The sequence below is a fragment of the Oncorhynchus mykiss genome, chromosome 2 (genome assembly GCF_013265735.2).
Source record: "Oncorhynchus mykiss isolate Arlee chromosome 2, USDA_OmykA_1.1, whole genome shotgun sequence".
In the NCBI taxonomy this organism is placed as follows: Eukaryota; Metazoa; Chordata; class Actinopteri; order Salmoniformes; family Salmonidae; genus Oncorhynchus; species Oncorhynchus mykiss.
This window is the reverse complement of record NC_048566.1, coordinates 49155262-49171966: the sequence shown is the minus strand read 5'-3', so window position 1 is coordinate 49171966 and position 16705 is coordinate 49155262. Positions and strand designations below refer to the sequence as shown.

General features: G+C 41.9%; 1 protein-coding gene across 4 annotated transcripts in view; it reads left to right on the top strand.

Moving 5' to 3' along the window:
* The window catches only part of peak1 (pseudopodium-enriched atypical kinase 1), a 260615-nt gene extending 255317 nt beyond the window's left edge, over nucleotides 1-5298 (top strand). For all 4 annotated transcript variants that reach the window (XM_036949921.1, XM_036949915.1, XM_021564336.2 and 1 more), the window contains one exon: nucleotides 173-5298. In XM_036949921.1, coding sequence (XP_036805816.1) covers nucleotides 173-1498 — 1326 coding nt within the window. In that variant the 3' untranslated portion in view covers nucleotides 1499-5298. The remainder of the gene's footprint in view (nucleotides 1-172) is intronic.
* The last annotated feature ends 11407 nt before the right edge of the window (nucleotides 5299-16705 follow it).

The window sequence follows — 16705 nt, the reverse complement described above, 5'->3', positions numbered from 1 at the left end:
GGGGGGGGGGAGGGATTGAATATATAATCCCCTTTTAGATTAAATTAAAAGGCAGAAAATGTGAAGACTGCAAGGGGTGTGTAAACTTTCTCTAGCGACTGTACATATCTTAGTAGTGGAAATTGTTGTAGATGTTGACTGTCTTTTTCTCTCTCCCTCTCCCTTTCTCCAGATCTGTCGGTGTAATGTGAAGGAGAACCAGCAGCAGTTTTTCCACAGCCTGGCGGTGAGACAGAGCCTTGCACTCCACTTCAACATCCAGCAGGACTGTGGCCACTTCCTGGCCGACGTCCCCCCCCGCCTGCTGCCCTGGGAGGAGGAGGAAGAGGAAGACAATGAGGAAGGGCAGAAAGAGACAAAGGATAAGGAGTCAAGGAGGAAGAAGGAGACTGTCGAAACAACGAATGCCATGCAGAACAGGCATGCCGAGGATGCCCAGATCCCAGGCCACCACATGGGCACCACCGGCTGCCTGCGCAGCCGAGTGGTGGTGATCACCCGTGAGGTGCCCTTCCAGACCGTTGCTGACTTCGTCCGGGAGGGCGCAGTCCGGCACGCCCGCAACCCGGACCTGTACGAACGTCAGGTGTGCCTGCTGCTTTTACAGCTGTGCTCGGGCCTGGAGCACATGAAGCCCTACCACGTGACCCACTGTGATTTGCGTCTGGAAAACCTGCTGCTGGTGCACTGCCACCCGGGAAACCCCTGGAACTTGGACCTGCACGAGCCCAACAATAACAGCAGCAACAGTGCCACCTCCGGGGCAGGGGCTGCCAACACGGCCACCAACGCCACCTGCCCTGCCCGCCTCATCATAAGCAACTTCTCCCAGGCCAAGCAGAAGAGCCCCCTGGTGGTGGACCCCAGCGCGCTGTGCAACCAGTCGCGACTGGCGCCCGAGATCGTCACAGCGACGCAGTATCGCAAGTGCGACGAGTTCCAAACAGGCATCCTCATCTACGAGATGCTGCACCGGCCCAACCCCTTCGAGGAGACACCCGAGCTGAAGGAGAGGGAGTACACCTGGGCTGACCTACCGCCACTCCCGGCCCGCTCCCTCTACTCCCAGGGCCTGCAGCAGTTGGCCAGCCTCCTGCTCACCGTCAACCCCTCGGAAAGGATCCAGATGGCCGAGGCCAGGGCCTGCCTGCAGTGTCTGCTCTGGGGGCCCCGTGAGGACCTCTTCCAGGCTCTCAGCTACACCAGTGGCCAGACATCAGGCACCAACTCCAGCCAGCATGAGACCACCCTCCAGAACTGGCTGGACCTGAAGAGGACGCTGATGATGATCAAGTTCGCAGAGCGCTCGTTGGACACGGGCTGTGGCGTGAGCCTGGAGGATTGGCTGTGCTGCAAGTACTTGGCCTTCGCGACCACAGACACGCTCAGCCGAGTGGTGCGCATCCTCCAGCAGCAACACTCACAGTCCCAGCATCTGACCCAGTCTCAGCAGCACCTAACCCAATCCCAACACCTGACCCACTCCCAACCGCTCTGAGCTCCATTACTCACTAGCTTCTCACCGCTCATCCAATTCTCTCTGGACTCGTGTCGTAATGCTAACAGATCTTACCCTCTCGTCTCTGTCCCTTCAACAACGCAACCAAACCATGAGCGGAAAATCTATGGTAAAAAACTGTAATAAATCATTAGCCTTATTGTGGACTATGACATTGTATGCAGTGCTCAGATGTTTCACCAGTGTATCTTTTCTTTTGGTGGGAAAAAGTGTAGGGGGTGGGTGTTATCAAATTAAACCTGCTTCAATGTACGATGAAGTACTCGGATGAGACAAAAAGTGCTTTGATACTACAAACTGGCAAATAGTCCTCGCTTGGTAAAATCTCAATGAGCTTCAATGAACAAGTAGGAAAAAAACATAAACCGTCAAAAAGGATGCTTGAATTGCTCTCAGCTGGAGTTGTCACAGCAACAGGTTATCTCCACATTCAATTCAATGGGCCCCGATCTGAAGATCCAATCTCCTCAGACTTGAGTCTTCTTTCACATTATTAGCCAATTATTGCACAGGTCCTCTTTGCCATGGTTTGTTTTTTCAGTTCACAGTATGTGACAATAATACGGCAGCACTGAGACTGGACATACGCCTAGTGATAGTGACCACATAGCCCAGCCAATCTATGCTGTCTCCAGTTGCTCTGACATCCCCTTGTTGTCTGTGTGTTTGTGTAGCCACCTCTCAAAACTGTCTATTCCTATAGGGAATTCTGAGGGATTTAGCCTTCAGATCAGAGCTATCCTAACTAGAGCTGTCTGTCACCTTGAACTAAGACGTTTGAATAATGCAGTTGAGTTTAGCTTTGAATGGATTTCAAGATAGAATGTCAACGTGCATAGTGTAGGGGTCATGCTTGCCCCAATGCTTCAGTTCAGTCCTAGTCTAAACATCTCCAATAATCTTCTCAGCGCTCGCCCACTCCCTTTCACTGTCAACCATTACTGAGGGGGGAGAAAGGGAGGTTTGAGGCTCCAAGGACGATTGATTAGGAATGAAGAATACAGGCTCCTCAGTTCCCCAAGGAGGACAGACACCCAGCCCAAAGTTAGCATTACATCTTCTCCTCTACCATAAACTAAACCACCCAATAAGGAGGAAAAACCTCCTTATTCTTAGGTACATCGTTGGAATTATTTTTCAACCACCAAGTGTGTTATGCAAACCGAGAATCGCCAAAGTTCTGCCCCGCAGTCTCCATTTTGACAGTTGAGAAATACATTGAGGCGACAAGATTTTAGATGTTTATATAAGAGGCATCTGTTTCAGTCCATCAAGGTGAATGCATTGTAACACAGTCATTTGAAGTGCCCTTACCACTGCTTAAATACAGTACATGATTCTGCAATCAATCCAGGCTGCCATGTTGCTTCGTAGTATCATTGATGAGAAGTTAGACAATAGTCGGACATGAAAGCACTCCCAATGTAATTTGCCCGTTTTTAAGCAAAGCCAGAACTTCGAATACTAGGAAGTCTGTTTTAGTTGTGTGTTTCGTGGACAAACACTATTTTTCCTTTGGATATGTGCAATTCATGTAAAATGTTATTATGAACTATGAAAATGACTGTACTTAAACATGTACGTAGCCTACTTTTATCACTTTTCAGTTATTCTCGCTTCCATTATTATTTCTGGCACATAACTGGCAATGACGTTTAGCTGAAAAGGCAGGATTTAGTCTCAAACCCTGATGTGGAACTTGTTGTGGTGAGCTCAGACAACATTATTGCAGCGCGTAGAGGGACTTTGATGTTTCAGGGGCTGCTTGTTGGGTTTTCTTTTTTTTGTATTTGTTTCTAGTCTTTAATTATACTTGTATTTGTTAATATAAGATGCTTGTGTGTTTGTAATTGACTGCTTCTGGCCTGGGTGATATGATCAATGTTTTGCACATTCAGTAGAACTCGAGCGTTCCTAAGCGCCGGAATGGAAATGTAGAAGCAAAACGGAGTGACAGGTCGTAATAAAAAGCAGTTCTAGCCTGGTAACACTGCTCAGTCTGGATTAACCAGGCTAGTTCCAGCCCTCGTGGAAAGAAACACGCTGTGTTTTGCTCAGCAGCAGCACATGGAATGTAGGAGTCTCTCTGGACTGGAGTGAAGCTTTGGTTGGAACTGAAAGGATCCCATGAACCTGGACTTATTATTCCCAATAGACTGTGTTAGCCACTCAGCCTCCATTTTGGGGCATTTCACTAGTTAACCACTATACATGACAAGCATTCCCGATCAGTAGAGAATGGCCACTGCCTTAAACCCCTGCTTCCTGCACATCTAACCACACCACCCAACCACTGAGATTCATATGCCTATTGTCCCATCACTATATATCCATTTTATGGGCTGCCATGGGAACTCACTACAACTGTTGCAGATACATATCCATCCCTCTGCCTCATCAGCATTGGTGATGCCACTGCACACAGTCAGCTTGTGGTCCATTATAGCCAAATGAATGAGCGTTTGGCTTTATGGCCTGTGTCTGTCTGCCTGGAATCAATGCAACTGAAAAACATGGCTTACGTTGGCTTTGCTTCTATCAGTTAGGGGGCTTACTGAAGACAATAGAGACCGTTTGTGTGCTTTTGTGGTTGAACAATGTGAGAGATTTCGGCAGATCCCACATACTTTGGACTCACAGGTTGACGTCTCTAGCAGTGCTAGTTCGACACAGCAGATCCCTATAATAAAGGATTGTAAAAATGTCAAATTATAGTTGATAGCTTGACACAAATACCCAGCAGAGTACCCTGATATTTTTTATTCTGTAACTCTCTAGATTTATATATCCACAATAGGAATGTGCAATGGCCTCCGGCATAACAGATCTAATGGGATTTACTACACACATTGCACAACAGATTTCTAAACATAACAGGTGTATGACTCTGAAAACACATATTTGGGATTCCTCTTGTAATGTTTCGTCATCCTGTGCGTGTCCATGCAGGTTTGGTTTCTCTTACTAAGTATGGAACTGTTTTACGTATTCACCTCTACTCGTCTAACAGCATCCTGTGAGAAGATGGCCAAACTCTGCCATGGTTTCCCTTCTATATCCAAATGAATAACATGACATAGCAGCCAGACACTCACTACCTTGGGTCAGTGGCAGAGAACTACTGGGAACTACTGTGAGGAAGGGATCCTGTGTATTTAGATGTAGGGTCAGATGTGATGTCAAGGACATGGAATGGTGACTTCAGGTCAAAGAGGAATGCATGTGGACTGCACTGGTGGCTGTCCTTGTATCTAGAGAGTCAACATTTATATTATCTAATGTAATCTATAATCTACACTATTTACAGAATTTACAGTGCACCACTTTCGGTCGGTCTGTCACGACAGACAAGATACCATCAGCTTGACTTTTTTGTCTCATTTGTTTTGGGAGAAAACTGGTGAATTGTTTTTTTCTGTCCAGAAGAATGTTGTTATAAAACTATAGTGTTCTCACCTTTTGGAAAAAAGAGTGTTTGCATACAGATTCATGTACAGTATTTTTCCCTCTTGTAAATGATCGAGTTAAACTACTTTAACAGCCAGTTGAGAGGAGGGTTTTTGAATGAATAACAAACACCATTAAAAACACATTGTTCATGGATAGTGTTGCCAACAGTGAGTTCGCAGTTTTTTATCATTGCATTTTAATCGCCACTGAACATAAAAAGTAAACTCTCTTGGCTTTCTATATATGTGTGTATCTCTTGGCCTATTGCCATTTTATTGTTGATCAAGTAACCGATAGTAACACAACAATAAATGTATGTTTTTATATACATTGTGTGTGAGACCCCATTATTGCCGATCTGTGTCAGCCGCTTGCATGTCCCTCTTGTGGTGATGAAGTGTATCAACCGACCTAATACAAGGGCTGCATCCCGACAGTCTAGTTGGCTTCCTTATGAGGTAGGATCCTCCCCTTGACTCCTTTCCACTTATTTGCACTGCCGTAACAAAGGCAAGACTGGAGAAAGGTAATACCTTGTAGTTAACCACTATGTTGCTTTCACGTCGTCTGTGCTTTCAGATTATCCAGGCAAATGAAGGAGATGACACACTGGGGAGAAGCCACTCTAGACTATTGAGCAACTGTGGTTTTGTCAGTTCATCTGTGTGAGTTGAACGCTTGTTCATTGTCAGTCTCATATAAGTAAAAGGTATGTACAGAGCTTAAAGACACTTGTGGCATCTGGATATGTTGGGCATCATGATGGAAACATCAGAAATGGGGAGAGCCCAACAACAGAATGGTGTGGGCGTATACCGGTCATTACAAATATTAATGTGAGTAGATCGCTGATTGGCCAGCTCAATCCTCCTCAGGAGGATGACATCATCCTTTATGAGGAAATAGCAAGATTTTGTGAAAACGTCGGTTTGAGATTAACGTTTGAGGTGGGGTTTTTTAAGTGTTTTTTTTTTTCTCCAATTGATGCTTTGGCCAGAAATACCAATATATGAGTCGACAACATTATTTGGGTATGAGTTAAGAGAATAGGAACTTTTAAAAGTGCTTTTTCACAGGACAGTACAACATACTGTACAGTACAGTACTAGATATCAATATTTACTCAGCATTGACCACAAGGTGGAGACATTTGAAAACATTCCTGAAATATGACAACGGAGCCTATGGGGCAACGGCATGTTCCTGTAGCCTCAAATCCACTGCCATTGTAAAAAAAAAAATAATAATGACTGTCGGAGATTGATGCGTTGTCAGTGCTGGTTGATGGACAAACATTATTATGATGCAACAGTCCATACAGTCTCTAGCACACTGTCGTGTCATAATAACGCTTGTCTGTGGGCCTGCCTGTCTGTCTCTGTTTATCCGTCTGTTTATCTGTCAGTCTTTCTGCATCTTGACACAAGTCCCTCAGAAATTAAATGTATGATTATGGACTCTTGATCTGCTCGAGACAAAATCTAATGGAGGACAATGAAATGTTGCATATACAGTGGGGCAGAAAAAGTCCTGGAGTGGCCTAGCCAGTCTCCAGATCTCAATCCCATAGAAAATCTTTAGAGGGAGTTGAAAGTCTGTGTTGCCCAGCAACAGCCCCAAAACATCACTGCTCTAGAGGAGATCTGCATGGAGGAATGGGCCGAAATACCAGCAACAGTGTGTGGAAACCTTGTGAAGACTTACAGAAAACGTTTGACCTCTGTCATTGCCAACAAAGGGTATATAACAAAGTATTTAGATACACTTTTGTTATTGACCAAATGCTTATTTTCCAAATAATTTGCAAATAAATTCATTAAAAATCCTACAATGTGATTTTCTGGATTTGTTTTTCTCATTTTGTCTGTCATAGTTGGAGTGTATGATGAAAATTACAGGCCTCTCATCTTTTTAAGTGGGAGAACTTGCACAATTGGTGGCTGACTAAATACTTTTTTGCCCCACTGTATAACCCAGTTACAGTTGTGTGTGGTGACTGTTGTTTCATACCTGGGTTTCATAGTGCCAGCTCAGTGTTATCATGGAGGTTATTGCTCAGTTGCATAACCGTCCGTTGCGTAATTGCAAGGCAGAGAATCAATAAAATATGAGAGGGAAGTGAACCGTGTGAGCTGCACCTCTCCCCCAGAGTCTATCCTCCAGATAGAGGTTTGTATGCTATCTACTGCTTGACCAGAAGTGACTAAGAACTATGAATTCACAAAAGCGGTGATATCATTTATTTGTAAAAAATAATCATTGGGAGGTGAATAAATTCCCAGCAGGGTTACATAGGAGTTGAAAGTGCAAAAACAATTGTTGAGTGACAAGTGAATTTGACCTGACTTCATGTTTTAGTTGTGGATAAGCTTTCCATTCATGATGTCGAAGCCCATTATTTCAATATTCTCATGGCTTTTATTCGGAACACTTTGTTGTACAGTTCTGTTCAGACCTCAGGGGCCCTATCAAGCGTCTCAGAGTAGGAGTGCTGATCTAAGATCAGGTCCCACACTGTTCAATAAATTTTATTCATTGTGATCTAAAAGGCTAAACTGTTCCTAAATCGGCACTCGTACTCAGACACACTTGATACAGCCCGACTGTTATTTTTTAATAAATTATTTAGTACTGTAATAATTAATAACAAGTAAGTCTGCTGTTTGCAGATGATTAGGCCGTAGTAACTGGAAAACCCTCCTCTGAAACGGAGCCTTCAACATAAACCTCTGAGGAGCAAACCAAGCATACCATGGAACATAGGGCAAATCTTTGTATGGAGAAGGGGTGTTAAACTGTGTACAGTATCTATATTCAGTCAGCTTTACCATCAGCGGATAAAAGGAAGACTCGCTCACAGAATAAGAGCCAAAATTAAGTTACACCACACTAGCCTTGCACACAGTTGAGCTCTCGACCTAACCCTGGTCAGCTTAAATACGCTACAGAAACGGGAGACAGGCTCCTGCCTTTATGGGCCATTCTGGCTCGGAAAAGGCTTACTTCTACAATGTAGGAAATTTTAAATTTAAAATAAAAAAAACCTTGAATGAGTAGTTCTCTCCAAACTTTTGACTTTACAGTACCAGTCAAAAGTTTGGACACACCTACTCATTCAAGGTTTGTCTTTATTTTTGACTATTTTCTACATTGTAGAATAATAGTGAAAACATCAAAAGTAGGAAATAATGCATATGGAATCATGTAGTAACCAAAAAAGTGTTATACAAATCAAAATATATTATATATTCTTTAAAGTAGCCACCCTTTGCCTTTGACAACTTTGCACACTCTTGGCATTCTCTCAACCAGCTTTACCTGGAATGATTGTCCAACAGTCTTGAAGGAATTTCCAGACATGCTGAGCACTTGTTGGCTGCTTTTCCTTCACTCTGCGGTCCAACTCATCCCAAACTATCTCAGTTGGGTTGAGGTCGGGTGATTGTGGAGGCCAGGTCATCTGATGCAGCTCTCCATCACTCTCCTTCTTGGTCAAATTGCCCTTGCACAGCCTGGAGGTGTTTTGGGTCATTTTCCTGTTGAAAAACAAATGATAGTCCCACTAAGCGCAAACCAGATGGGATGGTGTATCGCTGCAGAATGCTGTGGAAGCCATGCTGGTTAAGTGTGCTTTGAATTCTAAATAAATCACAGATAGTATCACTAGCCAAGCCCCCCCACACCATCACACCTCCATGCTTCAGATCATCCGTTCACCTACTCTGCGTCTCACAAACACAGCGGTTGGAACCAAAAATCTCAAATTTGGACTCATCAGACAAAATAACAGATTTCCACTGGTCTGGTGTCCATTGCTCGTGTTTCTTGGCCCAAGCAAGTTGTCTTCTTCTTATTGGTGTCCTTTGTAGTTTCTTTGCAGAAATTCAACCATGAAGGCCTGATTCACGCAGTCTCCCCTGAACAGTTGATGTTGATATGTGTCTGTTACTTGAACTCTGTAGTATTTATTTGGAATATTTCTGAGGCTGGTAACTCTAATGAACTTATCCTCTGCAGCAGAGATAACTCTGGGTCTTCCTTTCCTGTGGTTGTCCTCATTAGAGCCAGTTTCATCATAGCGCTTGATGGTTTTTGTGAAGTTATTGACATTTTCTGTATTGACTGACCTTTGTCTTAAAGTAACGATGGAATGTCGTTTCTCTTTGCTTATTTGAGCTGTTCCTGCCATAATTTGGACTTGGTCTTTTACCAAATAGGGCTATCTTCTGTATACCCCTCTATCTTGTCACAACACAACTGATTGGCTCAAATGCATTAAGAGGGAAAGAAGTTCCACAAATTAACTTATAACAAGGCACACCTGTTAATTGAAATGCATTCCAGGTGTGTGCAAAGCTGTCATCAAGGCAAAGGGTGGCTACTTTGAAGAATCTCAAATATTAAACATATTTTAATTTGTTTAACACTTTTTTGGTTGCTACATGATTTCATATGTGTTAATTAGTAGTTGTCTTCACTATTATTCTCCAATGAAGGAAATAGTAAAACTAAAGAAAAACCCTTGAATGAGTAGGTGTGTCCAAACTTGACTGGTACTGTGTGTGTGTGTATGCACAGTGCCTTGCGAAAGTATTCGGCCCCCTTGAACTTTGCGACCTTTTGCCGCATTTCAGGCTTCAAACTTAAAGATATAAAACTGTATTTTTTTTGTGAAGAATCAACAACAAGTGGGACACAATCATGAAGTGGAACGACATTTATTGGATATTTCAAGCTTTTTTAACAAATCAAAAACTGAAAAATTGGGCGTGCAAAATTATTCAGCCCCCTTAAGTTAATACTTTGTAGCGCCACCTTTTGCTGCGATTACAGCTGTAAGTCGCTTGGGGTATGTCTCTATCAGTTTTGCACATCGAGAGACTGACTTTTTTTCCCATTCCTCCTTGCAAAACAGCTCGAGCTCAGTGAGGTTGGATGGAGAGCATTTGTGAACAGCCGTTTTCAGTTCTTTCCACAGATTCTCGATTGGATTCAGTTCTGGACTTTGACTTGGCCATTCTAACACCTGGATATGCTTATTTTTGAACCATTCCATTGTAGATGTTGCTTTATGTTTTGGATCATTGTCTTGTTGGAAGACAAATCTCCGTCCCAGTCTCAGGTCTTTTGCAGACTCCGTCAGGTTTTCTTCCAGAATGGTCCTGTATTTGGCTCCATCCATCTTCCCATCAATTTTAACCATCTTCCCTGTCCCTGCTGAAGAAAAGCAGGTCCAAACCATGATGCTGCCACCAACATGTTTGACAGTGGGGATGGTGTGTTCAGCTGTGTTGCTTTTACGCCAAGCATAACATTTTGCATTGTTGCCAAAAAGTTCAATTTTGGTTTCATCTGACCAGAGCACCTTCTTCCACATGTTTGGTGTGTCTCCCAGGTGGTTTGTGGCAAACTTTAAACGACACTTTTTATGTATATCTTTTTAAGAAATGGCTTTCTTCTTGCCACTCTTCCATAAAGGCCAGATTTGTGCAATATACGACTGATTGTTGTCCTATGGACAGAGTCTCCCACCTCAGCTGTAGATCTCTGCAGTTCATCCAGAGTGATCATGGGCCTCTTGGCTGCATCTCTGATCAGTCTTCTCCTTGTATGAGCTGAAAGTTTAGAGGGACGGCCAGGTCTTGGTAGATTTGCAGTGGTCTGATACTCCTTCCATTTCAATATTATCGCTTGCACAGTGCTCCTTGGGATGTTTAAAGCTTGGGAAATCTTTTTGTATCCAAAAACGGCTTTAAACTTCTTCACAACAGTATCTCGGACCTGCCTGGTGTGTTCCTTGTTCTTCATGATGCTCTCTGCTCTTTTAACGGACCTCTGAGACTATCACAGTGCAGGTGCATTTATACGGAGACTTGATTACACACAGGTGGATTGTATTTATCATCATTAGTCATTTAGGTCAACATTGGATCATTCAGAGATCCTCACTGAACTTCTGGAGAGAGTTTGCTGCACTGAAAGTAAAGGGGCTGAATAATTTTGCACGCCCAATTTTTCAGTTTTTGATTTGTTAAAAAAGTTTGAAATATCCAATAAATGTCGTTCCACTTCATGATTGTGTCCCACTTGTTGTTGATTCTTCACAAAAAAATACAGTTTTATATCTTTATGTTTGAAGCCTGAAATGTAGCAAAAGGTCGCAAAGTTCAAGGGGGCCGAATACTTTCGCAAGGCACTGTATGTATGTGTGTGTGTGTGTGTGTGTGTGTGTATATATATATATATATATATATATATATATATATATATATATATATATATATATATATATATACACACACACACATACACACATACATACACATACAGTTGAAGTCAGAACTTTACATTCACTTAGGTTGGAGTCATTAAAACTCGTTTTTCGTTTTTCTACCACTCCACAAATTTCTTGTTAACAAACTATAGTTTTGGCAAGTCGGTTAGGACATCTACTTTGTGCATGACACAAGTAATTTGTCCAACAATTGTTAACAGACAGATTATTTCACTTATATTTCACTGTATCACCATTCCAGAAGTGTACATACACTAAGTTGACTGTGCCTTTAAACAGCTTGGAAAATTCCAGAAAATGATGTCATGGCTTTAGAAGCTTCTGATGGGCTAAAGGACATCATTTGAGTTAATTGGAGGTGTACCTGTGGTTGTATTTCAAGGCCTACCTTCAAACCCAGTGCCTCTTTGCTTGACATCATGGGAAAATCAAAAGAAATCAGCTAAGACCTCAGGAAAACAATTGTAGACCTCCACAAGTCTGCTTCATCCTTGGGAGCAATTTCCAAACACCATGGGACCACGCAGCCATCATACCGCTCAGGAAGGAGACGCGTTCTGTCTTCTAGAGATGAATTTACTTGGTGCGAAAAGTACAAATCAATCCCAGAACAACAGCAAAGGACCTTATGAAGATGCTGGAGGAAACAGGTACAAACGTATCTATATCCACAGTAAAACGAGTCCTATATCGACATAACCTGAAAGGCTGCTCAGCAAGGAAAAAGCCACCGCTCCAAAACCTCCATGAAAAAGCCAGACTGCGGTTTGCAACTGCACATGGGGACAAAGATTGTACTTTTTGGAGAAATGTCCTCTGGTGTGATGAAACAAAAACAGAACTGTTTGGCCATAATGACCATTGTTTTGTTTGGAGGAAAAAGAGGGAAGCTTTACAAGCTGAAGAATAACATCCCAACCGTGAAGCACAGGGGTGGCAGCATCATGTTGTGGGGGTGATTTGCTGCAGGAGGGACTGTTGTGCTTTACAAAATAGAAGGCATCATGAGGAGAGAAAATGATGTGGATATATTGAAGCAACATCTCAAGACATCAGTCAGGAAGTTAAAGCTTGGTCGCAAATGGGTCTTCCAAATGGACAATGACCCCAAGCATACTTCCAAAGTTGTGGCAAAATGGCTTAACAAAATCACAAAGCGCTGACCTCAATCCTATAGAAAATTTGTTGGCAGAACTGAAAAAGCCTGTGGGTGCAAGGAGGCCTACAAACCTGTCTCAGTTACACCAGCTCTGTCATGAGGAATGGGCCAAAATTCACCCAACTTATTGTGGGAAGCTTGTGGAAGGCTACCTGAAATGTTTGACCCAAATTAAACAATTTAAAGGCAATGCTACCAAATACTAACTGAGTGTACGTAAACTTCTGACCCACTGGGAATGTGATGAAAGAAATTAAATAATTCTCTCAACTATTATTCTGACATTTCACATTCTTAATATAAACACTGGTGATTCAAACTAAGACAGGAAATTTTTACTAGGACTAAATGTCCGGAATTGTGAAACTGAGTTGAAATGTATTTGGCTAAGATACAGTGCCTTGCGAAAGTATTCGGGCCCCTTGAACTTTGCGACCTTTTTCCACATTTCAGGCTTCAAACATAAAGATATAAAACTGTATTTTTTTGTGAAGAATCAACAACAAGTGGGACACAATCATGAAGTGGAACGACATTTATTGGATATTTCAAACTTTTTTAACAAATCAAAAACTGAAAAATTGGGCGTGCAAAATTATTCAGCCCCTTTACTTTCACTGCAGCAAACTCTCTCCAGAAGTTCAGTGAGGATCTCCGAATGATCCAATGTTGACCTAAATGACTAATGATGATAAATACAATCCACCTGTGTGTAATCAAGTCTCCGTATAAATGCACCTGCACTGTGATAGTCTCAGAGGTCCGTTAAAAGCGCAGAGAGCATCATGAAGAACAAGGAACACACCAGGCAGGTCCGAGATACTGTTGTGAAGAAGTTTAAAGCCGGATTTGGATACAAAAAGATTTCCCAAGCTGTAAACATCCCAAGGAGCACTGTGCAAGTGATAATATTGAAATGGAAGGAGTATCAGACCACTGCAAATCTACCAAGACCTGGCCGTCCCTCTAAACTTTCAGCTTATACAAGGAGAAGACTGATCAGAGATGCAGCCAAGAGGCCCATGATCACTCTGGATGAACTGCAGAGATCTACAGCTGAGGTGGGAGACTCTGTCCATAGGACAACAATCAGTCGTATATTGCACAAATCTGGCCTTTATGGAAGAGTGGCAAGAAGAAAGCCATTTCTTAAAGATATCCATAAAAAGTGTTGTTTAAAGTTTGCCACAAGCCACCTGGGAGACACACCAAACATGTGGAAGAAGGTGCTCTGGTCAGATGAAACCAAAATTGAACTTTTTGGCAACAATGCAAAACGTTATGTTTGGCGTAAAAGCAACACAGCTGAACACACCATCCCCACTGTCAAACATGGTGGTGGCAGCATCATGGTTTGGACCTGCTTTTCTTCAGCAGGGACAGGGAAGATGGTTAAAATTGATGGGAAGATGGATGGAGCCAAATACAGGACCATTCTGGAAGAAAACCTGACGGAGTCTGCAAAAGACCTGAGACTGGGACGGAGATTTGTCTTCCAACAAGACAATGATCCAAAACATAAAGCAACATCTACAATGGAATGGTTCAAAAATAAGCATATCCAGGTGTTAGAATGGCCAAGTCAAAGTCCAGAACTGAATCCAATCGAGAATCTGTGGAAAGAACTGAAAACTGCTGTTCACAAATGCTCTCCATCCAACCTCACTGAGCTCGAGCTGTTTTGCAAGAAGGAATGGGAAAAAAAGTCAGTCTCTCGATGTGCAAAACTGATAGAGACATACCCCAAGCGACTTACAGCTGTAATCGCAGCAAAAGGTGGCGCTACAAAGTATTAACTTAAGGGGGCTGAATAATTTTGCACGCCCAATTTTTCAGTTTTTGATTTGTTAAAAAAGTTTGAAATATCCAATAAATGTCGTTCCACTTCATGATTGTGTCCCACTTGTTTTTGATTCTTCACAAAAAAATACAGTTTTATATCTTTATGTTTGAAGCCTGAAATGTGGCAAAAGGTCGCAAAGTTCAAGGGGGCCGAATACTTTCGCAAGGCACTGTATATATATATATGTATATATGTATATATATATGTATATATATATATATATATATATATATATATATATATATATATATATATATATATATATATTTGTATATATATATTTATATATATATATATATTTATGTATGTGTATATATATATATATGTGTGTGTGTGTGTATGTACATATATGTATGTGTGTGTTTTGAGACAAGTATGTTAATGTTGTACCCTTTGACTCCTTTCCAGGTTCAGTCATGATCCAATTAATGTACCAGACAGTAGCATATTTCAAATCTGACCAGCCACAGACCAGATAAACAAGTAAAACAATCTCAATGGTTACAACAAATCCACAAACTTTTTTGCTATATCTGGTTTAATGCATCTTATTTTGGCCTCTGAAATATGTTTCAGTTGTTAACTGGTCCCTGGCATGTAAATTGTCTCAAATTGACAACTTGCTGAAGGGCACACTGGGTAATATGTTAATGAGACATGTATTTAAGCCTAGACAGTATTTCACATTGCGAGTCTCAGCAAATCAAATTCTCTTTTGTGATGTACTCAGCTATTTGTGTTGCAAAGGCAAACTTCATTATTTAAGTTCACTCAACATTGTTTTTTCAAATTCAACTCACACCAAGCAAAAGTAATTGGGGTTGGTGGAATATGCCATGTCATCTCAACAATTTTCCAATTTCAAGTCCAGCCAACTTAGATTTTTAATATGCTACATGGACTTTTTACAAGTTGCATGTTTTCTCACATACTAGATAAGATCATCTTACTGCTGTAGCGTTGAGTGGCAAATTCTAGTTTGCTTATCTAATAGCCTACAGGTATTCTATAGAATAACTAAACTGGACACCATTTGATGGTTGTTGGGGATATGAGTATAGGCTGCAATGGTCAATGTAGAGATCACAGGCTATACATTATCTTATTCATGATTGACAGGTGAAAGGTACTGTGCTACTGTGCAATCAATGTCATAATTTGAAGATTTATGTGGGCATACTCGGCTGTGATTTTCAGCCCTTTGTGACACTTCCATCTCGCTTCCCTTATTCAATTAGTTTTATGTGGTTTGTTGGCATGAAGTAGCCTACAACAGGTGCATTTTGGCAGTTTGAGAGTCTTAGATGAAAGAAGCCTAAGTAGTAAAATTACATACATTGTGCTATACTTGTCATTAGAAACAATGTATTTCATTAAATCAATTGGGTTAATTAAATTGCCAGTCTCTCTCTCTCCCACCCACCCACAAACGCATACATTAATAGAATCGCCCAATAGAGTGTTGGAATAGGCTATTACAATAGAGAAGTGTTTCCCAACTCTGGTTCTCGAGTAGCCCCAACAGCATACATTGTTGTTGTAGAAAAACATCTGATTCAACTTGCCAATGGCTTGATGATTAGTTGACCCGTAGAATCAGGTGTGTTTTTCCGGGGCCACAACAAAAATATGTACTGTCGGGGTACTCGAGGACTGGAGTTGGGAAATACTGCAGTAGATGATGAGATATACACTGACTGAGTACACCAAACATTAGGAGCACCTTCTGATACTGAGTTTTTTTTATTGAACCTTTATTTAACTAGGTACGTCAGTTAAGAACAAAATCTTATTTACAATGACGGCCAAACCCTAACCCGGACGACGTTGGGCCAATTGTGTGCCATCCTATTGGACTCAGTTGCACCCACCCCTTTTGCTGTCAGAACAGCCTGAATTTGTCTGGGCATGGACTCTACAATATGTTGAAAGTGTTCAATGGGGATGCTGGCCCATGTTGACTCCAATGCTTCCCACAGTTGTGTCAAGTTGGCTGGATACCGTTTGGGTGGTGGAACGTTCTTGATACACACAGAAACTTCTGAGCGTGAAAAACCTAGCAGTGTTGCAGTTTTTGACACAAACCCGTGCCTGGCACATACCCATTCAAAGGCACTTAAATCTTCTGTCATGCCCATTCACCCTCTGAATGGCACACATACACAATCCATATCTCAAGGCTAAAAAATCCTTCTTTAACCTCTCCTCCTCTTCATCTACACTGATTGAAGTGGATTTAACAAGTGACATCAATAAGGGATCATAGTTTTCACCTGGATTCACCTGGTCAGTCTATGTCATGGAAAGAGCAGGTGTTCTTAATGTTTTGTACACTCAGTGTATACATGTGTATGGTATCGTGAGCTTCTGAAATGATGTCCGTTGCATAAGAAAATAACGCGGTATCTATATCCTTTGTATTGAGCGCTCCGGTGTATT